At 40.1% G+C, this 22594-nt stretch overlaps 4 protein-coding genes and 3 long non-coding RNA genes across 14 annotated transcripts in view; 3 read left to right on the forward strand and 4 right to left on the reverse strand.

Annotated features, from left to right (window-relative positions):
• The first annotated feature begins 2953 nt into the window (after positions 1–2953).
• Positions 2954–3841, forward strand: LOC124341568. The gene is made up of 3 exons (XR_006918480.1): positions 2954–2970; positions 3050–3119; positions 3754–3841. It is a non-coding gene; the product is annotated as an uncharacterized LOC124341568 (long non-coding RNA).
• Positions 3842–4747: 906 nt separating this feature from the next.
• LOC124341475 lies at positions 4748–7776 on the reverse strand. 5 transcript variants are annotated; one of them, XR_006918296.1, is made up of 6 exons: positions 7525–7776; positions 7197–7312; positions 6911–7128; positions 6007–6308; positions 5847–5938; positions 4748–5273 (listed from the first exon to the last, which is right to left on the reverse strand). It is a non-coding gene; the product is annotated as an uncharacterized LOC124341475 (long non-coding RNA). The 5 variants fall into 5 exon arrangements; XR_006918295.1 differs by lacking the exon at positions 7197–7312 and having other exon boundaries at positions 6911–7082; XR_006918294.1 differs by lacking the exon at positions 7197–7312 and having other exon boundaries at positions 6911–7082; positions 7521–7776.
• A 195-nt stretch (positions 7777–7971) lies between these two features.
• Positions 7972–8847, reverse strand: LOC124341400 (peptide methionine sulfoxide reductase MsrB-like). The gene is made up of 4 exons (XM_046794497.1): positions 8652–8847; positions 8515–8591; positions 8299–8440; positions 7972–8197 (listed from the first exon to the last, which is right to left on the reverse strand). Exons 1-4 carry the CDS (start codon positions 8739–8741, stop codon positions 8072–8074), a joined length of 435 nt encoding a protein of 144 aa, XP_046650453.1. The 5' UTR covers positions 8742–8847; the 3' UTR covers positions 7972–8071.
• Positions 8848–9525: 678 nt separating this feature from the next.
• Positions 9526–10857, forward strand: LOC124341522. The gene is made up of 2 exons (XR_006918413.1): positions 9526–9665; positions 9735–10857. It is a non-coding gene; the product is annotated as an uncharacterized LOC124341522 (long non-coding RNA).
• On the reverse strand, positions 10589–13290 carry LOC124341119 (60S ribosomal protein L3-like). Its single transcript, XM_046794056.1, has 8 exons — positions 13181–13290; positions 12729–12921; positions 12455–12623; positions 12043–12178; positions 11793–11979; positions 11409–11611; positions 11034–11189; positions 10589–10850 (listed from the first exon to the last, which is right to left on the reverse strand). The coding sequence occupies exons 1-8, from the start codon at positions 13181–13183 to the stop codon at positions 10659–10661; spliced, it is 1239 nt and encodes a 412-aa protein (XP_046650012.1). The 5' UTR covers positions 13184–13290; the 3' UTR covers positions 10589–10658.
• Positions 13291–13661: 371 nt separating this feature from the next.
• Positions 13662–14671, forward strand: LOC124341380 (NADH dehydrogenase [ubiquinone] 1 beta subcomplex subunit 10-like). Its single transcript, XM_046794473.1, has 5 exons — positions 13662–13888; positions 13979–14114; positions 14179–14226; positions 14289–14380; positions 14446–14671. The coding sequence occupies exons 1-5, from the start codon at positions 13792–13794 to the stop codon at positions 14559–14561; spliced, it is 489 nt and encodes a 162-aa protein (XP_046650429.1). The 5' UTR covers positions 13662–13791; the 3' UTR covers positions 14562–14671.
• LOC124340915 overlaps positions 14587–22594 on the reverse strand; it is a 41461-nt gene continuing 33453 nt past the window's right edge. For all 4 annotated transcript variants that reach the window (XM_046793718.1, XM_046793721.1, XM_046793720.1 and 1 more), the window contains 4 exons: positions 20233–20350; positions 19989–20113; positions 16963–17603; positions 14587–15156 (listed from right to left, as the gene is read on the reverse strand). In XM_046793718.1, the coding sequence (XP_046649674.1) occupies positions 14833–15156; positions 16963–17603; positions 19989–20113; positions 20233–20350 (1208 nt within the window). In that variant the 3' untranslated portion in view covers positions 14587–14832. The remainder of the gene's footprint in view (positions 15157–16962; positions 17604–19988; positions 20114–20232; positions 20351–22594) is intronic.

Genomic DNA, 22594 nt, shown 5'->3' on the forward strand with positions numbered 1-22594 from the left:
CGTTTAAGCTCAATAACACAAGTAGAATAATATTTTGAGTGCTTCTCCTAGCACAAAAATGTAATGGAGTTTCACAATGGGGAATTATCCTAAGTTTACCTGTTATCAGCTTTTCGTGACTTAGATCAAACACAAAATCCACTTGGATGTCTATATCGATTGTCTGTATTGATTGTTAATCGTTGTCACCAGTTCAACGGTCACGGGGTAGAATTTTAGTAACTAAAAACTTTCCTTTGACATCAGTTGTTTTACGAAATGGCGAAATCAGTCGAAACCACAAAGAAAAAGGCAACTACAGTACTTGAAAAATTAAAGGATGAAGTAATTTACAATGAGATTCTCAACGTGATGAAGGGTAATTATTTGCATTGAAATGTGTTCAATTAAGATAACATGTGATTAATTTAACATTACATAAAACAACTTAAAATGTACACGTGGAATAATTCACTTATCAATATATGAACTCCAACCGCTTCCTAACGATCTGCATTTTGGCACTGCTATGGTAGAAACCATGAGATCTTTTATGGAGGCTGATTTCTATGATTTACCCGCAGGCTTTAAGTGCTCAAATTGCTACGGTTCTTGTTCTAGAACAATAAACCTGAACGGGAAAAGGGTTTGCAAACCTTGTGCACGTGAGACTCTGCATAAAAATGCAAAAAAAAAACCGTTTTCGTTATGTGTTTTGCCACCAAGTACTGCAAAACCAATAAACTTCATATTGACTGTTCAACGTCAATCACAAAGCACAACAATTCCTGCAGAAGCCTTGCAACTACTACATGAATTCATCAAAACAACAGAATAAGAAATATATTTAATAATTTAATTTAGCAGTAATGTAATAATTCAATTTCCTATGCTAGAATTTTTAAATTATAATAATATTTATTCTTATTAAACTTTCTAGAACATTTTCGGTTAACCAAATGTAGAACAAAGCCTAATTCAGTGGGACATGTAAAATTCGTCATGCCGCCTATTGCTTCAATTGGTAGCGGCCTAGCAAGTTATCGCGATATGACTGGAACATTAACGGACCAAAATGGAACACAATATTCGGCATTGAGCGACATTATCTACATGGTAAATGCTGTTATTCGGAACAATTTCGATAAGATTACATTTGTAGCATCGAAAATGTCTTCGATCACTTTTAAACCAGCTAATTTGGTAATTGTTTAAATTTAGAATGATATTTTGCAGAATTAATTTTAAATTTTAAAAAATCTAGATTGAATTACTAGAAGACTTTAAAAGATTCAACATGCCCTCCACTTATATTTGTTTTCAACATGTGTAGTTTCGAAACTAAAGATGGATCGAATTATTACCCACCGTACTCCATCTCCGGAGAAGACATGTTGACATTTTTTCAAACCAAGCAGGTTATTATTTATATGCATTTAATAGAATCTGCAGTGGATTTCCGAGCTCAAATTGAACGGCTTTGCGAGGACATTTGTTTATGGCTTGAGAGTTGGAAGAAATTGTACAAAAATATTGGAGCAATTTCTAACACCAGAAGAAGTAATTGGAATCCAGAAAAAGTTTTTAATTATTAATAGAGAAGACGAGGTGGAGGAAGTCAACATGAAGTTTGAAGGCTATATGAAATAATCGTTACAGTTTTTCAGTTTTTTTTGTGTTCCGTCTGTCCCCGGCTACCATCTCTATCTGACGGCTGAATCTACCCTCCCCCTTTCTGACGGCTAGGTGTACCCTCCCCATTTCTGACGGCTGGGTGTAGCACTGTACCCCCTTTCCAGAACCGTCAGGCCACTAGAGGCGCTGTGACGGCTGGGCCTCTCTACGGCTGGGTGCTGTGTACCCTCCCCTTTTCTGACGTTTAGGGTAGGAGTTCCCCTACCCCTTTCTGACGGCTGGAGTAACCCTTCCCCATTCTGACGGCTGGGTACCGTACTGTAACCACAACCGTCAGGCCGCTAGAGGCGCTTTGCGGCTGTGACAATTAAATTTAATCGGGGTACCTTATTCATAATGTTTTTTTGTTTTTATTTACTTACTTCACAACGCTTTCTTTTAAAATAAATATTCTTAACTTTTCGAGCTCTTTATACCTGCTTCAAAATATGAAGAATAACACCGTAACATTCCACGTGTTATTGATCTAATCTGTTATTTAAGAAATTCTAACAAACAAATGAAATGAAACAATGTAACACAACGACTATCAAACACCTTGACCACAGCACCACAGCCATGGCTGACATTTAACTAGCTGGTTGACTGGTCGTCATCACCGCCGCCATGATGGTAGTGTTTTGTTTGTCAGCTGATGATGTATTTTTCAAGCTTACGTTTTGTCGTCCATCTGTTGAGTAGTTTAATTAAGTTAAACGGAGTTCAGCTTAAAAGAGTCAACCGCAGTTCTTATTTAAATTATATAGACAAGGAAAAGGGTTAAAAAGAAATATGCAAACGAATGAAATTCGAACAAGAAAATTTTCATTCCGCCATTTTTACAAACTATTTAGCTGATGAGCAAAAGTTTTCCGCCAGAATTTGTCAATTAAGAATTTTCTTTAAGACACGCTCGCAAGTTTCATTCGTTTCATTTTCCGTCACGTTAACCGGCAACCAAAATGGCTGGTGAATTTGGAAACATTGAATCTACCCAGCCGTCAGAAAGAGAAAGGGGAAGGGTCATTCCAGCCGTCAGATAGGGGGAGGGCACACCCGGCCGTCACAGCGCCCCTAGCGGCCTGATGGTTCTGGAAAGGGTAGGGTCCGGGAAGGATAGGGTCCGTACACCCAGCCGTCAGAAAGGGGTAGGTTAGCTCCAGGCCTCCAGCTGTCAGATGCAGAGACTAGAGAGGGGTACCCCCAACCGTCAGCCGTCAGAGCGCCCCTAGCGGCCTGACGGTGCAATAGCGCAAAACCCCATTCGAGCACCGTCAGCCCGACGGTGCAATAGACTCGACCCTTCATATTCGTGGTGTAAGTTTTACTGTAAGTTGTAGGCCCTACAGTAAAGTTTATACTAATTCCTTTTACTTCTTCTTTTGATCATGATCAGAATTTTGGAGTTCCAGAGAATAACACCTTAAAAAGAAAGAACTGTGGCTGTGCTAATGTAGCAGTATTGCGTAAGTAGATTTATTATTACCTGTTTTTGTTTGGTATGATTTTTTCTTATTTTAGTATAAGTCTCGATTTAGCTAGAACAGGGATCCTTTTCATTTTGCTGTTTAAAATTTTAAACATCTCTTGTTTACAAGGCTAGACGATGGCTTAGATCGTTTTTCATCAGTCAGAAAAAAAACAGTAGTTTCACTGTTTCAGATACTTTTACTTTACGCAATTCTAAAGACATTTATCGGCAGTTAACGTTAGATAATTTTGTGTGATAACTGACCGTAAGCCACAAAGCTCAATTGTTAGACTTTGGTAATTTGCTTGCCTACTTTCGGATTTTAAAGGAGTTAGTACTTCATTTAGTACTTATTAGACGCCCAAAAGAACTAACAGTCGAATGTGAAATTCGGCTTTTTCCTGAATTAATCTTGAATTAATTTCCTGAATTTTTTACTGAACTACAGGATATGGCATAAGACAACAATTAGTGCATATTCTTGATTTGCTGATTTGATTCAATATTTTTGAAGTGCTCTCCATTATTTTTTGTTGACTTGTTTCTCTACGCCTCATAATAGCATCATGCTTGTTATTGATTATGATTGTTCTTGTTATTGATCAAATCCTACTTAAATCTCCTTTTAGGTGAATCTGTTGCCGCCATTCCATAGACTGACCCATTGGAATGGTGAAACTGGCGAGTAAACGCTGAAATTCAAGAAAATTATGTTGATGTAGATAAATTAAAAGTGCATATCTAGGCTCCCTTCTTTTCTGTGGCCCCGTTTTCCTAACTAACCACTAACCAACGCCCGCCAGTGGTCACTCACCCGCTGTGAAACCAGGAGGAGGGGAGGGCTCTGGTCGAACGGGGACTTGGAAGGCGCATGATCCGACGAAAACTTTTAGAGGGTCATGAGTCTAACCCGGAAGCCTAGTATGGCTAATCGCTCCCCAGTAAAACTTGCCTCGCACTCTTCTCTCCTCTTCCATTTCCAGGTAATCTCCCTGGATCTACGCCGACACTGCATGTGTGAGTTTTAGCAAGCAATCCGCCACCCAATTTGACAAAAAGTGATAGTTTGTTTTCATGGAAATTGCGTCAGGCGGTTAAAAATTGTCTAGTTCAACAATCTCATGTAGAAATTTGCATCTAGTCTACTGGTGCACTTTGCGATTCTTTAAGCTTGATTGATTTAGGTGATGTGTTAAAATCAATTGTGGGTAGCTTAAAAATTGAACTAATTCGCTTTTTCAGAATATTTTGAAGATAGATCACAAGAAAGTCTATAAACAACAAAGTGATCTAAAACCAAAATATTCAGAAAAAGTTAGTTCAATTGTTTAGCTACCCACAATTGCTTTTAACACATCACCTAAATTAATCAAGATTAAAGAATCGCAATTTGCACCAGTAGACTAGATGCAAATTTCTACATGAGATTGTTGAACTAGACAATTTTTTAACCGTCTGACGCAATTTCCGTGAAAACAAACAATCACTTTTTGTCAAATTGGGTGGCGGATTGCTTGCTAAAAAGCCTCGCAAAAAAAAAAACTGTCTTGAACCGGACGCTCTGTTTAATGAATTGTTTATTTTGTTCGTGTTCCAGAATAAATATAGTTGACGCATTTTATATACAATGACATTTTATTTATTTATACATGAATACGATTATACGTATACAACAATTGTGACAATTGGATGTTGGAGATTATGGGGTTTGAGGAATGGATGTGGGACTTTATGTCGGGGTTTGAGGAATGGATGTGTAAGTGGAGAAGGTTATATGGGTTAACAACAGATTTTATCACCTGCATATTCATTTAAAAAATAATAAAATATACCGAACTTCTTTTAGTAAATGATAATCAAATATCCCACCCCAACTTCCTCCTCATTCCCCAATCGCGGACATGTTTATTATTTGTTTGACATAAACCTCCCCGTATTACTTTTTTTTGTTCCTTCTCAACGTATAAAAGGTAAACTGCAAAGAAACAATTAGCAATAAAACACAATACTGGATGTAACTCCTGTAGCACAAAACCAGCACCTTGGATGCACAAGAAACAGCAACTTGATGCAGATATCTTTCACCACCATAGGCTGCAACAACACGCCACATTGGACAGCAACACCACCCCACCATGTAAACATGAACCTATAACCAAAATAAAATTAATCTTCAGCATCATTGGAAATCCTGTACGAAACCAAAAATAATATGCTACATTATATCACTTCAAAGTTCAAATATTCAACCCAAATATTATATGGCAACATTATATTATACCTATCATTGAAACTCAAATTTATATGAAACTAGATGACTCATTTAAGATTTAAATACAAATTCATTGAAACTTTAAAGAATACTCTACAGTGGAACAAATAAACTAAACCTCTTTCAGTATCTGCCTTTCTTGCTTACAACAAACCCCCCTTTAAAAAATCCATAACAGAACACAACCCTGAAGGAAATAGCTGTTGACTTGACAAAATCCCAAAATGTTAAAACTAACCAACAAATGCATAGAATTAATAAACAGATGGGAAACTAATTGAAAGATTGCCAATTTTGAAAAGCAAACATTTCCTGAATTAACTAAAACTCTTCCATCCTGGTTATCACAGTGGAAGCATGACTAACAGCGGGATTATTAGGTCTCAAGGGGAAATGGCAACAGAAAACAAGGAAGCCCAGGTATCACATTTATTTATCAAATCATATTACCAAATTATGATCTTTCACCAAGTGTTCTCTTCCATCATGGCATTGGCATCATCAGAATCATCAGATGTTGCCTTGTTGGCTAATGAGCAAAACTAAGAGAATACAAAGACTTTATCCATTAATGCTTAATTTTCTATGCAAAAAATGTCACACAACTTACAATTTAGTGAATTTCAGGTTGTTCAGTGTTAAGTTCAGAAGTGATATCTCCAGATTCTCGACCCATCCAACATTATTTCGTTTTCCATCTTGTCACTCTAAAGTTTTGTTTTCTCTCCTTCCTCCTTAATACGAGTTTTGATTGAACTCTATATTGTCTGGAGTTTGCTTTAACAGCTTCGCGTTAAATAAAGCCGACCGATGATTTCTGGAAGGAAAACATCACTTACTTCTGTCCAGAACAAAATGACGTGTAACATGCTGTCTGCTGTCAATGGCTAAAACTTATTCGCCGTGCGCCATCTAGGAACAAATAAAAACATTTACGTTAAAATATTGTAAGCTACCTGCGTTGCAAGGTATGTTTGTGATTGAATTTTTCATTTAAAAAAAGTTTGGAAAAAAATTATATTAAATCCACAAATAGCTTTTTTTTATTAAAGCTTAGCTCAAATTAAAATACCTAGTGCTATACGCTACACCTAGGTCTCTGAATTTCGAATTCAAGCAAGCACCAATTTGACTGCTTTTTTTCGATTTGGTTTCTTGTCAGTTGTCTTCCACCAGTTTGCTGTAAGTTCCGTTTTACTTGTCCGCACAACCTCACACAATTCAATTCTTTGGTCAAGTCTAAATAAAAAATAACAGAATCATTAGAAAGGAACTTATGAATATTTGTGGCAGAAAAATTTTAAAATTCTACATATACAAAAATCGGGTCCCTAAACCTAAACCAAGGATAGGACACGAACTAAAAGACCCATCGTCAGGGTATCACCATATTCATAACACACTAAAAAGAACCTGATTCATAAATGTGTCTCTACTTATGGGGGTTACCCTAATGGGAAAGATTCACCCTGTTTTACCAGTTGGTTAAATATGACTTGATTTGACTTTATTACCTAGCTCAACTGGTAGAAATTATTCTGTTGCACATTGCAACAAAATTTTGCCTGGATTTCAACACTCAGACAGGTTTTCTTTACTGGATCATGCTGGATCATCAAATGACAGGAGTGGAGAATAAGTTGATGCGAGTTGTTACACCGAGTCATTCAAAAGAACTGAGATCTTCTAGATAGCAGAAACAATTTCAGTCAGGTAGTGACATTGAGTTTGGCTTTCAAGAAATAAGAATTAAAAAAGAAAAGAAAAACAATTCTAATTTTGACTAAGTGAATAAATCACCTCATTTCTCATTTGCAATTACTTTGGTCCATGGTCAGCTGAAAAGAGCCAGGAACTTCAGCTGAAGGAAACAGTAGTAAAGTTCACAGTACTGATATATAAGCCAACAGAGAATTCTGAAAGAGATTTCAGCATTTAAAAAAAACTTAACATTATGGTAAAACTTAACATTATGGTTCACCCCCCTAAAACAAAAGTTTTTCAAAAATTGCCTAATATTTGAAGCAACTCTACGCTGTGCCTCCAGAAATTCTACAATAAACATATACTGGGCAATCTTAGAAACAAAGTGATAAAAGTTTAGATAAACTCCATCATACATACATACAAAACTGTCGTGTTGGTACTGGCCACTTCATTTTTTATTTCAGCAGCACCCAAGTCACATGAGGAGTATCCTAATGCCCCGTTTCGCCTACTTTAAACGGCCACAACAAACTTATTACTCCATCAGCAGACAGAAACCGGAAAGAGAAGACTGCCCACACGAACGCCCAGAACAAAAAGACACAACACACTTGCTCCTAACAAAGTGTCACAATAATAAAGCGTGTGACTAACCTAACCCTCAAACTTTACCGTATCAACAGTCAACACTCAACATCGTCCTAGAAATAACTATGGCAACACTTACTAGTGCTCGATAGCTCAATCCCTAAACACACTCAAAATGAAATTGCGTCCTTAATACCGAAAGCGGCCACTTTAAACAACTTTCTTATCATGGCGCGAACACAAAAGATTTGTATAGAATAGCATTAAAAACACAACGTAATTATTTAAACTGAGTAATTATTGGTATTTTTTACACTACATAAAATAAAAGCATACACGATAACCATTCATTAACTAACAAGTTGTCATTGCTAAAAAACCTAATTTTTTTCTTGGACGTCGTCTTCTACCTTTGGTGCAAAATCAATGGCCACACTATTGATGCAAAAACGTTCTCCAGTCGGTTGTGGTCCATCTTGGAAAACATGGCCCAAATGAGCTTGACACTGAATTGAAAATTAATCAGAATAACGTTTTAATTTTAATAAATTGAAGCTCCAGGAACAGTTAACCCCAACCCAAACAGGTTTTTATCTTTGTTATTTACCTTTGTGCACACCACTTCAATTCTAGGTCTTCCTTCGATGGAATCATCCGGTTTTCTCTCAACGGTTTCCTTTTCTGCTTCGTACGGAAGGGTTTTGTAGAACGATGGCCAACCGGAACCAGAGTCATATTTGGTTTCAGAGCTGAGATTTACCAAGAAAGATTATTCAAAAATTACTATCAGAAACTAAGCCAAGGACTAAAAAAACGTTCATACCTGAATAGTGGATTGCTGCAAACGATACAAATGTAAGTCCCTACTTCGTGATGATCATTGAATTTTCCAGTAAAAGGCTTGAAAAGACAGACCATTTAAATCAAATTAAAATAGAAAACCTTAAATTTTGACTTTACCTCTTCAGTGCCCGCTTCTTGCGTAACATGGTACTGTTCAGCCGTTAATTCTTTTGTCAAGTCTCTTCCGCACGATCCGCCGCAAGACATAATTAGCTATTTATACACAATATTCACAATAGTGAGAAGTTTTACTTGCACCTGTTACTCCGAATACAGGTAGAATGATTGAGATCTTCTTTTCAACTGGCATCTTATTCTTATTCCAACGTCCACCCATTTTATAAAACGCCAAATGTTGAGAGTTTGAGACTCGAAACTAAGAGAATTTATTATGCTGGCTTTTGAATTCTGAGCGAGATGGTAAGCGATACGGAAACGCCAATCAGGATCCTTTGATAGGAATTCCAAGAGGCGCGTTAAAAACCAGGAACAGATCATTCTTGCGAAACCAGACGCGTGAATGGTGAATACAACAGCTTCGTTATCACGAAGATAAAAAAGGAAGGTGTAATTTACATAGCAACACAATAGAAGAAATCTATCTGGAATGAAAGCCCACAGTTCAGCATAAAGTTCTACGCATAGCACGGACAAGTGCGACGGGAAAATCATGGTTTTAGTACTTAACGTATTACTTACTATATGCTTTATTCAGGTTTCCTAGTGAATTAATTATAAATTCGATAGATTAATAGACAACCGTGCTCAGAAATAAAATGCGACTGTTGATTGACGTTGCTTTGTTAGTATCAACACCATGTCGTTTGGAAAGTGGTGTTGTACATTTTCTGACTGAGAAGCAGTGAGTTGAGAGGAGCTTTCACAATAAGATTGCTATCCCTAAATTTTTCTTTAGTGCCATATTAGTTGTAAATGATATAACTAGTGAAATATAATTAATTTTTATATATTGTATGTGCTCACAGCAATTAATTGGTATACATGGTACATCAAGAAATGCAAATCCATCATTTGCTACTTATTTTCAATTCCCACAAAGCCTAAGGACGCAGAATTTATGCAAAAGCGTTCTCCTGTTGGCCTTGGGCCATCATCAAAAACATGCCCAAGGTGTGCCTTACACTATTAAAGATTTAAAAAGTTAAATTTTAAATAAGTTTAACATTTTTCTGTTACTAGGTAAAACTTACATTTCTGCATACTACTTCCACCCTAATCATTCCATGTGAAGCATCTGATATACGTTCAACACTCTCAACAGATGGTGATAATTCAAGAGTTTTGTAGAATGATGGCCATCCTGAACCAGAATCATACTTTGTGTCAGAGCTAGAATTTAAAAAATCATAGAAAAATACAAAAGTAAGTACTTGTTGAAGTAACAAAAACCAAAACTCATTTTACCTAAAGAGTGGAGTGTCACAACAAACACAGGTATAAGTTCCTTTCTCGTGATGGTCATAAAAATTGCCAGTAAAAGCCTTCAAATATAAATTTAGTTTTTAAAATGATTCTCAGAACTAAGAATACAATTAGGTTTTACTATTTCAGTGCCTTTTTCTTGAGTCACTCTGAATTGCTGAGGTGTCAGTTTCTTTTGCAGATCTTGACAGGAACCTTTGCCTTGGCATGACATGTTTCTTTGATTATCTATTCAGAAATAAATACAAATAAATGTTGCACTTTAAATGCTGTTGCTTACGTAACTAATACTTACACGTAGACGAGACTGAACAAGTTAATGCTGCACTAGAGACCCGTTCGCAGAGCCTCACACTTTTACCTGTCCCTACAATTCTGCTGATTGTGCGACCAAACATCGCTAGGCATCTAGAAATAAATGTTCCGATCACTGTAGCCATATGAGTTATGTAATTCTGATATCTGTAGCGTAAACATCTGCTGTACAACGATGCCTCATTTTCTATTACGCAGTTGAAACGTTTTAAGCAAGAAAAGCAACCCTGGCCACAAATGTTCATTTAATCGTACAGTAATTCTGATGATTGTCTGATCAAGAAAGTAAATGCAAATTTAGCGATATCCAATATGTATTCAACAATTGCAACACGGTCGATACACACTGAAAATGCCAAACCAAATTTAAGCCTTGGCGGGAGCTGCAGGGGTAGCGGCGGCAGCAGCAGCCGGGGTCTTGGTCTTCTTGGTAGGTCCCATAAACGAGGCCTTGTCTGCCGGAGTTTGGAATCTTCCGTGACCGAACTTGGAAGATGTGTCGATGAACTTGAGCTCGATCTTCTCCAAAGCAACACGCTTGGCACTGGTAACCAAAGCCTAGAAAGAAAAGAAACTAACACTTTGTGATCTCATAAAACCTCTTCATTGTTGTAGCCTTGTAGGGGAAAATGCTTCAGTCCTATCATTAAATTTCACGTGGTTCTCATACAAAATATAGGCTCTTGGGTTTATCATCATCAGCGTTGCAATATATAAAAGAAAAATAGAATTTGTATTCACCTTGCGAAGAGTGATGACACGCTTCTTGGGTCCCATGCAACATCCCTTGATCATAACGAAGTCATTATTGACCTCACCATAATGGGGGAAGCCACCCATGGGAGTGATAGACTTGTCTGTCAAGTCGTACTCGGTAGCGGCGTTGTTCTTGATAACCTAGAACCAATAGAAAATTGAAGGTTAGTATAACTCTTAATTAGATAGTAAATATGAACTGTATCAAACCGAGGTGATCTACCATAGTAATTTAAGAACTACGGTTGAGCATAAGTGGTTAGACCCTCTTTAATTTACGAGATCCTCTAGCACCGGAATACTATACATTCGTTAGACCGGTGACTCTGAGGCTCGAAATGGAATAGAGAATTTACATACCTTTCCTTTGCGAGTGTGGATACCCTTGCCGATACGGTAGATCTTTTTATTCATTTCCGTACGGTGATGGTAACCCTTCTGACCGGCGCGAGCAACCGTGTACTGGACACGGGACGGATGCCAAGCTCCAATACAAGCGACCTTGCGGAGACCCTTGTGGGTCTTCCGAGGAAGCTTACGGGTATGCCAACGAGAAGTGACACCTAAGAGAAAATGAGCATTTTAATTTAAGGTAAAAACAAATCTAAGTGATTTAAAATTCTACATAACGATCAAAAGGAAGGCAACATGGATTTCAACACGGTACTCTGACAGTGCTATTATAGCGGTTCTCATCATTTCGAATAATAAATAGCAGAAAAGTATAACAAAACATTTCATTACCCTTGAATCCTTTGCCCTTAGTGACACCAATAACGTCAATCATCTCATCCTGAGCGAAGAGAGAGGTGATTGGAATGGTCTTCTCCAAGTGTTGACGGGCCCAGTCGACCTTTTGGCGGATGGTGCCTCCGTTGACTTGGATTTCCATCATATGCGCTTTCTTTTGACGTTGTCGGAGAAGTTTCATCTGCAATAAGAGAAAAAAAAATGACGTCAAAATTCCAAAACAAGAATTTTGCAGAATACCAACCTGAGTGTGAGCGATGACACGGATCACTTTGCAGTAACGTTTCATGGCCCTCAGCTCCTTTTCAATGACTTTCTTGCCCAAGTCATCTTGCCACTTCTTTGAAGCCTTGGTGAAAGCCTTCTTCTTGGATTTATACCTTTAAGATAAGATACCGTGGTAAAAAGAATCCTTCATGGGCACAAGCCTCATCAGTTGAAAACTGAGCGGAGACTGTAGACCCAATTGGATGTGAAGCTCATGAACGCTTGGTCAGAGGAGCTGGAGTATTAATGAGCATTTACTATTTGAAAAGGTCTTAGATAGTCATCAGTTCGCCCTAGTTCAAGCAAAGTCTGTCTTCAGGCGTTTAGCTCAGGAACCATATTAAATCATCACTTGACCATCTTAAGACCAGGCAAGAAAAGTCAAGTACCAGTTCTTGTAGAAACGACGACGGCAGTCTTCACCGATATGTTCGGCCCAGACAGTTTTCAAAGCACGAAGACCTTTGGGGGTGGCAACATAACCAACAATGCCCACGATGACCATTGGTGGTGTTTCCAAGATGGTAACCGCCTCAACAACTTCCTTCTTGTTGACCTCTACACTTAAAGAAAGAGAAATTAGTCTCTGCCATTGATATGTCAGCTTTGCGAGTAGTTTTTCAGCATGTTCCTGAGTGAAATTTGACAGGTAACGAAACTTACTTGAGCCAGGTTTGTCGCATTCACGAACAATATGGGTCATGCCAGCTTTGTAAGCCAAGAAAGCAGTCAAGTGGATAGGTTTCTTGGGATCATCATGGGGGAAGGACTTTACGCGACCACGATGTGAGCGACAACGCTTCTTGGGGTAGAACCCCATGGAGCCATGGCGAGGCGCGCTAAATTTCCGGTGAGACTGTAAATACAAAGCATGAATCAATAAAACGAAACAATAATAAATTACAATCCTACTATTAAAAAATTCCACTCGATGAAAACAACGCTTCAACAAGATTAAAAATTCTAGTAAAATATTCACATTTCTTGACACATATTATAGTCTAACTACACAATGAACTTTTGCCATATACAATATCAACAATTTACGTGAATCAAAAGTTTAATACGCTCGATGTTTAAAGATAAAATATTTCTTTTAGTGGGCACTGACTTACCATTGCTTTAGAATGCCGGAAAGAGATGTACAGGAAATTCACTGGCACACCGGTACATATATATATAGTTTTGCCTCATGCAGTAACCAGCATTGCCAACTCGTCTTTGAAATTCACCCAACTTTTTACAGCCGCCGCCAGCCGCCGCCACCCGCTTGAAATTAAATTATGATTAAAACGAATAACTTGTATTGTTAAACTGAATTTTGAATTGTTACTTTGTTAGTAACCTAAAATATTTTTTTCTTTTACAACATGGAATTAAAAAGTGATTTTCTAATAATTCTAGCATTTTTACGATTTTGCCTTCCAGCCTATTCAAGTTTGCACAACGCTGACTCATTAGATCGGATTCCCTTCGTGCCCCACTTTATTTCTATTTCATTTGGACTGCGAAATCATTTTTGATTCTAATTCAAAAATAAATTGAAAAATGATTCTGAAAATCTGAATTCTCGATTAACGGAATTTCTGAAATGGCAATGCTGATAGAGAGACGGAAAGTATGGCCGACTAGTTCGTCGTCTGTCACGAAAACCTAAGAAAAACAGGCAATTTTTCGTCAATTTCAAACTCGAATTCAATAATTTACTTAATAACCCTAAGTTAAAATGGAAGATCCTCCAAGAGCACCAGCTCATAACCCATTCTTTCGATTCGTCCATGCGGTGCAAAACACTATTGATCGTCCTGTTACTTGGTTCCGAGGTAAGATTGGAATAAAGCAATAATGCAGAGTCGTATCGGTACAGTTATTGTTTGTTTATCAATCACCTGACAATTCTCGTAATTAAACAGAATCGGTTGTGACCCCCAATCGACCAGACCATGTTTACTACCACCAAAAGTTTCGACGAGTCCCAACCATCGATCAGTGTTACACTGATGATCCTGTCTGCCGCTTTGAGGCACAGCAACAATTCAACCGTGACAAGTATGCCACCTATATGAAATGATATGGATGTCTCTTTGAACTAACAAATTTTTTGTCTTTACAGGTTAGTTGATGGTGAGATTGTTCAACTTGTTCGTCAGCGCTTGAAGGAGTAAGCTCATAAATCCTTCCACACTCTAAATCTTTGGTCATTGATATTCATTATTCTTTTAGGTGCATTGCTTATGAGATACCAGATCAAGATAGAAAATGTGCCAAGCTTAAGGAAGAATTTGACAAAGTTTCGGAAAGTTTCTGCATGAAATGTAAGTGCATCATTTCAATTACGATGAGTTTGCAATGATTCTAATGCTCCTCCCTTGCAATGCAGACGCAGACCTTGGTCCCTACAACAACGTCAAGGATGCCTACATGAAGCAGAAGCATCGCATGCTGTGGGAGAGGAGGCACGGCAAAGTCGGCACCGGCATGAAGATTGAAGAATAAGCCCCTTTAAAAAGAAAAGATAACAAAAAGATGGCTTTCTATTCAATGGATAGAACTGTATCTTTGTAATGGTCGCAATGTAAACACAATAGAATGAGAATCTACATAGACGGTTTATTGACGTGGTAAAAATAACTTGAAAACACCTTTCTTCATTATTATTTTTTTTCCGTTCATTTATTGAGAGGACAGCACATGTTATACACACACAAAAGGTTAAAAGACGATTCGGCGGGAGGGAGAGATTCGGGAGTCAATTGTCGTCGATTTGTCACAACGGCGTCTGTTGGTAGACGTTGGCCAGCCCCTCGAAGGCCACCTTGCGGGGCATGGTGGACGCTCTGTGAATGCCGGCAACGTGATTGCTATTGCGCATTTTCGGTCGGTTGTAGGTGGCGTAGTGAATCTGACAGGTGCAGTCCATCTCCTGCTGGATGCCGGGTCCCGATTCCGCGTTGTTGATGTACATCGGACTGGGCCTTCCGCCCGCTCCGGCCGCCAGGAACGGCGGTACATCAGGATCTCGATCGAATTCTCCGTGTGCTGTCGAATGGCCAGGATCCATGGTGAGCAAGTCGCAATAGGGCACGTGCATCTAAAAATAATCCGCCGGAATAAAAAGAAGAAATGCTTAGAAAATACCAAGAGTTCCATCTCAATAAACGAGAATCCAGGTTGTTTAGCCCTTTTCGCCCCTCCATCAACTATTCGTGGACTCTCTAACGAATCTTTTCCCTTATTCATAATAGAATAAGTAAAGCCGAACGAGGACTCTACGAAGAAAAGAGGATCTACAGTACACTCACTAGTGTGTGTGTGGATGTATTCCGAAAATCCCCCGGAGAGGACATCTCCCAGTGCCTTTAGTAGCTTTTAGTTCTTATGCGCTTAATACTCTCGTCGTCTTCTCAATCTCTTTCTAAAAAGGCAAAGAAAATGGCGAGTATTTCTGGGAAGGGGGTTGAACTCTTGTCTGCTGGACCTGTTCATATATTACAGAGCGCAGTGCACGTTTAGACTAGTACTAGGATGGAAGAAAAATAAAGTTGTTGTGAGGGATTTGCAGGACTTGCCATTCACGTAGAGTCTCTATCTGCTGGGCGGCTAATACACACAGTTCAGTCCAGCAAGTAAGTAAGTAAAAAAGAAACTAGTAGTAACCGGGCAGAGTAATAGGATTCACTTGGGAATTTGCGGGAAAGATGGACGTGAAAAGACAGTGGAGGAGGCGGGAGCCAATCGATTGCTGCTGCTGTTATATTCCCCCCGATCCTTCTCGACAGTTTCCGATTGTTTCTCTCAGAAGCACTCGACAATTTGCTTATAGAGACTTTTTTTCTTTTTCTACTTTTCGGTAGTGTCAACGGATTACAACGAACTCGGTCTACCTTCTTCTCGCCAAAGTTCACGTTTGATTTCTCCCCTGGAAAATGTTGTCGAGAGAGACAGACAGGAGCTGTCACCTCTCTGTCGGGGAGCAAGTGGAGACTAGTCAATAATGAGACAGACGAGAGCAAAGTAGAGAGAATCAAAAAAAGAAAAAAAGGATAAAAGCAGCAGCAGCAGCACACCCTCTAGCTAACAACTCTTGATGGGAACTCGTCGACCTCAACTTGTGCGTCTCGTCGCTCCAGCGCCAAACGATCCATTTTCCAACGAGAGAGAGAGAAAAAAAGAGGTTCAACTTGATCGACAACTTTGGCCCATCAATTGTCAGCGCAGCCATATTCAAATGGAAGAGAAAAAATATAATCATCTCTTCCGGGGTGGATTATATATTTTCTTATTTCAGTTTGTTACTCGAGTGATGTGTGTATACTATCAAAAAAGCAAAGATCAATAAAAGGAGGAACTATATCCTATAGCTGAGGTCCCCCCCACCCTATATACTCGGTTGGCAATCACGGGACCCCGCTGATGGCGTTGGGGTTTCGGTTTTCTTTGTCAATCAAAAGCCGAGAACGCGCACAAGAGAGTATACGATTAGATGTTGGCATTACTTACACACACACACACACATCGAAGAGAGATATATATGTGTGTGTTGGGCTTCTTCTTCTAGTCTCTTTCGGGGGATAATTGGAAAACGAGGGGAAGCGAGAAACCTTTGATCGGGTAAAAAGGAAAAGCCTTGATCATCTGCTGGCGCATTTTCAATTAGGTGAGACACACACAGCAGAGGAAATGCTATTCCTTTATAGTTTCTCATTCAAATATATTGGCCCCCATCACCCTAACCAATTCCTATGCGAATATATCGCTTCAACTTTTATTATTTCAAATATAATCTGGAACTTCTTCAGATCGAGATCGAGAGCTGGGCCAACTTGAATTAGAGCTCGCCCGGTTTTTGTGTTTAAATGTTATTGGGGGAAAATGACGGAAAATGATTCATTTTTACTTGTTGGCTGTGATGGGAGACGTCGGCGATGGCCGACGCCGTGGGGCTGATGGCCGACACTTCGCTGGACCGTTTGTCCATCATCATCAAGAGCGAGGCTGATGAGAGCGGCGACGTTTGGACGCCAATCTCTTTGCAGACGGACGCCGCAGTCGTGCTGCTGGCCAGACTGTTGGTGGCCATCAGGAGCAATTTGCCCGAGGAATTGGCCGCCGCTTGGGCCGCCGACCTGGTCCGGCTGGCCCATTTGAAGATGTGCGTGTGCAGAATGATGTAGACGGCGGCGGCCAGTTCCGAGCTGACAAAGGCGGCCAGGGCCGCGTAAAACGACCAGCCGTAGCGGAAAGACGGAATTAGAGCGGCCGAGACCAATCCGCTCCCGCCGGCAGCAGACGACGAAGCCACTGAATGTTGCCCGCCAGTCGCCGTTGTGGCCGTCAGCAAGCTTCGGCTGTCCGAGTAGAAAGCGCTTCCGGGGCCAGCTCCTCCTATTCCGGCGCTGTCGCCATTGTAGAAGCGGTTGGACGGCGACGAGGCCGGCGGCCACCCACCGGAATGGCGCGACGATCGCAGCGACGGCAGCGAAAATTCTTCGTGAAGGACCGAAACGAAAATGATCAATCCACTCCCGAGAGACAATCCTAAATGATTCACAATTGAGAGATATTAATTATTGTGCCAGCGACGGAATAAGAAAATGCCACTAATAGTTTATTGCACTCACGAAAAATAAAATGTCATACATTTTTAATCCATCCCCCGCGCCCGTCTGTTACTTCCCCTCCTGATCTAATAGTCACATTATCCAAAATTCAAACGAATAAATAAAACAATAAATAAATAAAAACCAAAGTAATTCAGATTGGTGTGGGATGACAATATACAGACGCAATTTATACGGTTCGATTATTTTCTTTTTTCAATTAAACATTTGAAAATTCCCGCCGAAAACAGAAATTTGAAATAACTAATCAAGTCAATTAAACTAGTCAGTTTTTATCTTGCTGATTTGTCCGACCCCACCCAAATGGTATGCAAATATCTGGGAGGAAAACGAGTCGAGAGTTTCAATAGAAAAACACACGCAGATCCAGGAGCGAGCGAAAATGATTTTGCCGAGCGATACTCGACCGTGAAATCGTTCGTGTATCAAAGCAGCGGCGGGAAGCTCTTCATTCAAATTGCAAATATTTATTCATCTCTCCTTTTCCATCCTCGCCCTATTATGAAAGCTGCTGCTGCTACCCAGTTATTCCTTTATTTCCATTTGGAAGAAATCTTCAATTAATCCGCAGACGCCAAAAGATGATTATCTAATGTTTCGGCAGCCTAATTTTATTCCGCATCTCTTCACTCCCATTTCAGCCCGGCGGGGGGTCCTTTTGCAACTGGGATGAGATGATTATTCTTTCTTTCTTTGAGCTGCTGGAGAGAGACTCGAGGAGGAAGAAGAAGCTCGTACGACCGGAAAAAAGTCAGACAATTGGCCAGAAAGGAGAAACTGGACCGGAAATAGTAAAAAAGTGCATCACAACAGTACACGACCCAAACAAACAAGACAACACATCACACGGTCGTATAGCTCTGCTCCCCCCTCCTACGTCGTCAATGTCTACTCAATCAAAAAATAAAATTCTAATAAAATTACATCCAAAATTAATTATTTTTTAAAACAAAAGTTTCCGGCTTGATTAAATCTAATGAGAAAATCGTGGGAGTTTCATCATTTTCTTTCCTCATTCTGTTGAAAATCCCAGTCTGTGTACACATCAAATACAATTAATATCACGAGTTTAAATATCTACATCTATATATACTTTAGCGCTTATTTAATCCGTATTATATAAACGTTTAAATCATTTTTTGGAAGTGGAGATTATAAATATCGCACCTATAGACACACGCACACACTCCATTTACTTTCCTTTTATTTTTGTTGTTATAATTTCAGACCCCCGGCTGCTGCTGCTGTTATAAGCCTACCAATTATAAGCTTTTCCAGCAAGTTGTTGGTTGTTGTTGTTCTTCTCTTTTCTCTTTCGCTATTTTTCTTTTCCCCCGGATATTATAAGCAGCGTACACTATAGTCTATAATTATATATTCCGGGAGGCGGTAGACATTATATAGTCTGTGTTCAATTAGAGCCTGGGCTATACTGGATGTTGCTACGGCTCCTATATTTTTATCAAAAAACAACTGCACGCCCAGAGTCTAAAAAAGCGGAGCTCCCAAAAAGTTTCAGAGAAAGAAGAAGACAAGAGTTTCCATTAGGAGCTGCTGCGTGCAGTGCAAAATAAAAGCGCGGGTGGGAAATATTATTATTTTAAACATGAAATTTTTGTTTCATTTTTCCTTTAACTCCGGAGGTGTTTTTTTTTAAATATTTAACTTCCTCCTTTGGCTCCTGACGAAAACGTCTGAAACTTTGGCACATCACGAACCTCATCACTACCACCCCCCCGCTATTATTTCTAGGAGCGCAACAAGGCGGAAATTGCTGGGCCGACATGATGAACGACGTCGAGAAGAATTGATGAAATCGATCCAGTTCTAATGGCCGCCATAGTCCAAAAACTCAACTTGCAAAATATTCGCCCAGCCAAAACAAAAAGATTTGGTTATTCTCATATTTCAGACCTCAGTGTACACAAAAGAGAGTAGGCCTATATAATAATATCTATGTGTAACATGGAATAATATTGACGTATCCCCCCCCCCCCCCTGGCCGCCATATACAATGTCTATAGACACACACACAGAGCCGGCCCACAGTTTCTCAGCTTGGCCTTCTCTACCGTTTTATCGATCGGATGAAACTCGAGACTTTGCCGGCCCAGACTTTAGCTTGTGGCTCTGCTCTGCTCTTGTATTTATTTATTCACTGACCCGGCCGCCCTGCATCTCATCTCCCACAAAGTTGACTGGGCCAAAAAAGGGCGGACCACCTTTATGTCCGTCGGACAGACACACAAGACAATCTCCAAGTGGTTGAATGATAGACGTGGTTTAATACTTAAATAGTTACCGGCCAGAATGTGCAGCGAACTGCAGACGAGGGTCCGATCGGGACCGGTGCAGCGTCCGCCGATGGCGATGATGAGGGCCACCAGACCGATGAAAGTGCCCAGCACGAAACAAGGTGTGGCGTACCTGTGTGGACAGACAAACAAACCAAAGTACAATCTCTCAGAATGATTAACCGCCCGTTTAATATGTATGAGAGAGATGCCCAGGAGACGGGCGTAGCAATTTGCCGGTTGATGTGTCACCTGAGTTTGTTGAGGAAATCGGGCGTGTACTCAACGTTACGCCACAGACGGAAACTCTGCCCAGTCAACGGCCGCCAGTTGATGTACTCGAGCGGAGCGCACGGTAAATTCGGTAGAACTGCCGGGCAAATAAAAGAAAAAAAGAAAAAGAAATTATTCATTTGTGCTGGAAAATATAATTGTGACAGCAGCAGCCGGACACATTCATCATGTAGACCATTTAGACGATCGTCTAAATGGTAATCAGGCCGGCAACTATACTTGGAATACACTCACTGGCGCTGATGAGCCTGTCTACCCATCAACTTGTGTATCCAACCAGCTGGGCGCAAGCAACAAACGGGCAGAGGCGAATAAAAGATAGAAAAGGAGGGGAAAATATAAGACGGACCATCGCAAACATGTCAAATATAAAAGTTAAGGATAAAAGGAAAAGAGCTCCTGTGATGTTTATCGGCACGTCTCTGCACAGTTGCCCAGTCCCTACAGACACCAGAACAGAAGAAAAGGCTATATTAGCCGGCCTTGCCCGTCTTTTTTTTTTTCCTGGATACTTTTGAATAATTCCCAGTGTAGAAATAAGAAAGTCCAGCTGCACTGGAAGATCAAAAGAATGAAGATACCCCCGGATAGAGTCCAGCAGTCCAGTTTCGACCAATGAACAGGACAGACGGGGGTAAAAAATATATACATGTCCAGTCAACTCTCATTTGTTTGTCGTTTACTTTTCACACGTGTACACAAGACACGATAAACTTTATGCCGTTGCCAGGCAATCGTCAAAGTTAAAAAAGGAAATTCAGTTGGCGGGCAACGACGGCCATTATATTTCAGGTATTCCTCTTTGTGTCCGGCATGTTGTACCCCATGACGTCCATTGCGGACAAACAACACAACAAAAAGAAAGGGGTAAAAAAAAAAGTTGTTTTTGTAGTACAACAACAACAACAACACTCGATCACATTGGGGAGAAAAAAGAAAAACATGTAATATGGGAGTGGCTCCAGGAGCCCCAAAAAGAAAAACTGGGCCAGCAGCGGCAATAAAAACCCTTCCGGTGGTGGATGACGTCAAACGGGGCGTATAGCGCATCCGTTGCATCCAGCAGCTTCCCCCCATTTCCGAATCTTCTTTTGATCCATCCAACACGTAAAGAGAAAAAAGAAAAATTTTGTTATTTAGTTGTTGTTATTCTGGCCGGCAACGTCTATTTTTCCTGGCCGGCTTTAGAGGCCGTTCAACTAAATCCTTTGCCCGGAATAATATTCCAGTGCGTCGAATTTCAAATCCCAGTGCATTTAGCCGCCACAACAACAACAACATTGTGTCTGTTACAACTCAAAGGTAGTTGCGATGTTGTTGCGGCTGTGAAATTGGGCGAAACTTTTGTTTGGCCGGCCGGCCGGCCGGCGCAGACGAGAGGAAAAAAAACCAAACGCAATTTGTGTTTGGTTGGGAGAAATAAAACATAACGGCCGCTGGGCGGACAGTGTAAAATACTGCGCAGCTGGTCTAGTATATACATATACATGTAACGGACAGTAAAAAAACAAGGAATAGACGGGCCGGGAGGGAATAAAAACAAGAGATGTGACGGCCAAATGAGGGAAATAAAAAAAGAAGCGGAAAAAGGAAGACGCTAAGAAAATTGCGGAACGGAATGATGGCCGACCGACCGAAAGAAAAACAGTGGAAATCTCCACCCAGCACTCACCGACGTCTCTATACATCGTCATGTAATGTCATATAACATTAGATTATTTACAGTAGTACATGGTAGTAGGCTATATATTGCCAGCGTGAAAAAAAATCTGAACGAACGAAAAAAAAAATACTTTTTTTTCAATTTCCCGCTCGGTGGTAAATCTACTCTGATTCGAGTCGAATGTCTTTTGATTTTTTTGGAAAGTGTCTATAAAACCACACCCATTTTTATTCCCGGGCCATCCTATATTTTTTCTTATCTCAATCACAAACCATCACGCCTGCTCCCGGCTGATGATCAAAGCTTCTCAAGTGACACTGTGACGAACGATAACGAGCCGAATTCAATCACGACTCTCGGAACAACAAACAACCGCAACAACAAAGCCCATCTCTAGACTATACACTATAGTTGTCAGACTCCAGTTGATGATACACACAAGACGGGTGGAAAAATATAATTTTTGCTTTTTCTTTCACGTTGATGTATCAAATAGAATTTGAGTTGCGCGCCACACACACGCCAATAGATTGACGCCTGGATATCTAGGCACATTGTGTGACTGTACACACGCGCCGGGAGCTGCTGGATAAATATGAACAACCTTGTTGTTTTTGGGCTGGGCTGCATAAATCAAAAGATATACTGTATTTGAGC

This window comes from Daphnia pulicaria, chromosome 5 (assembly GCF_021234035.1).
Source record: "Daphnia pulicaria isolate SC F1-1A chromosome 5, SC_F0-13Bv2, whole genome shotgun sequence".
Taxonomy (NCBI): Eukaryota; Metazoa; Arthropoda; class Branchiopoda; order Diplostraca; family Daphniidae; genus Daphnia; species Daphnia pulicaria.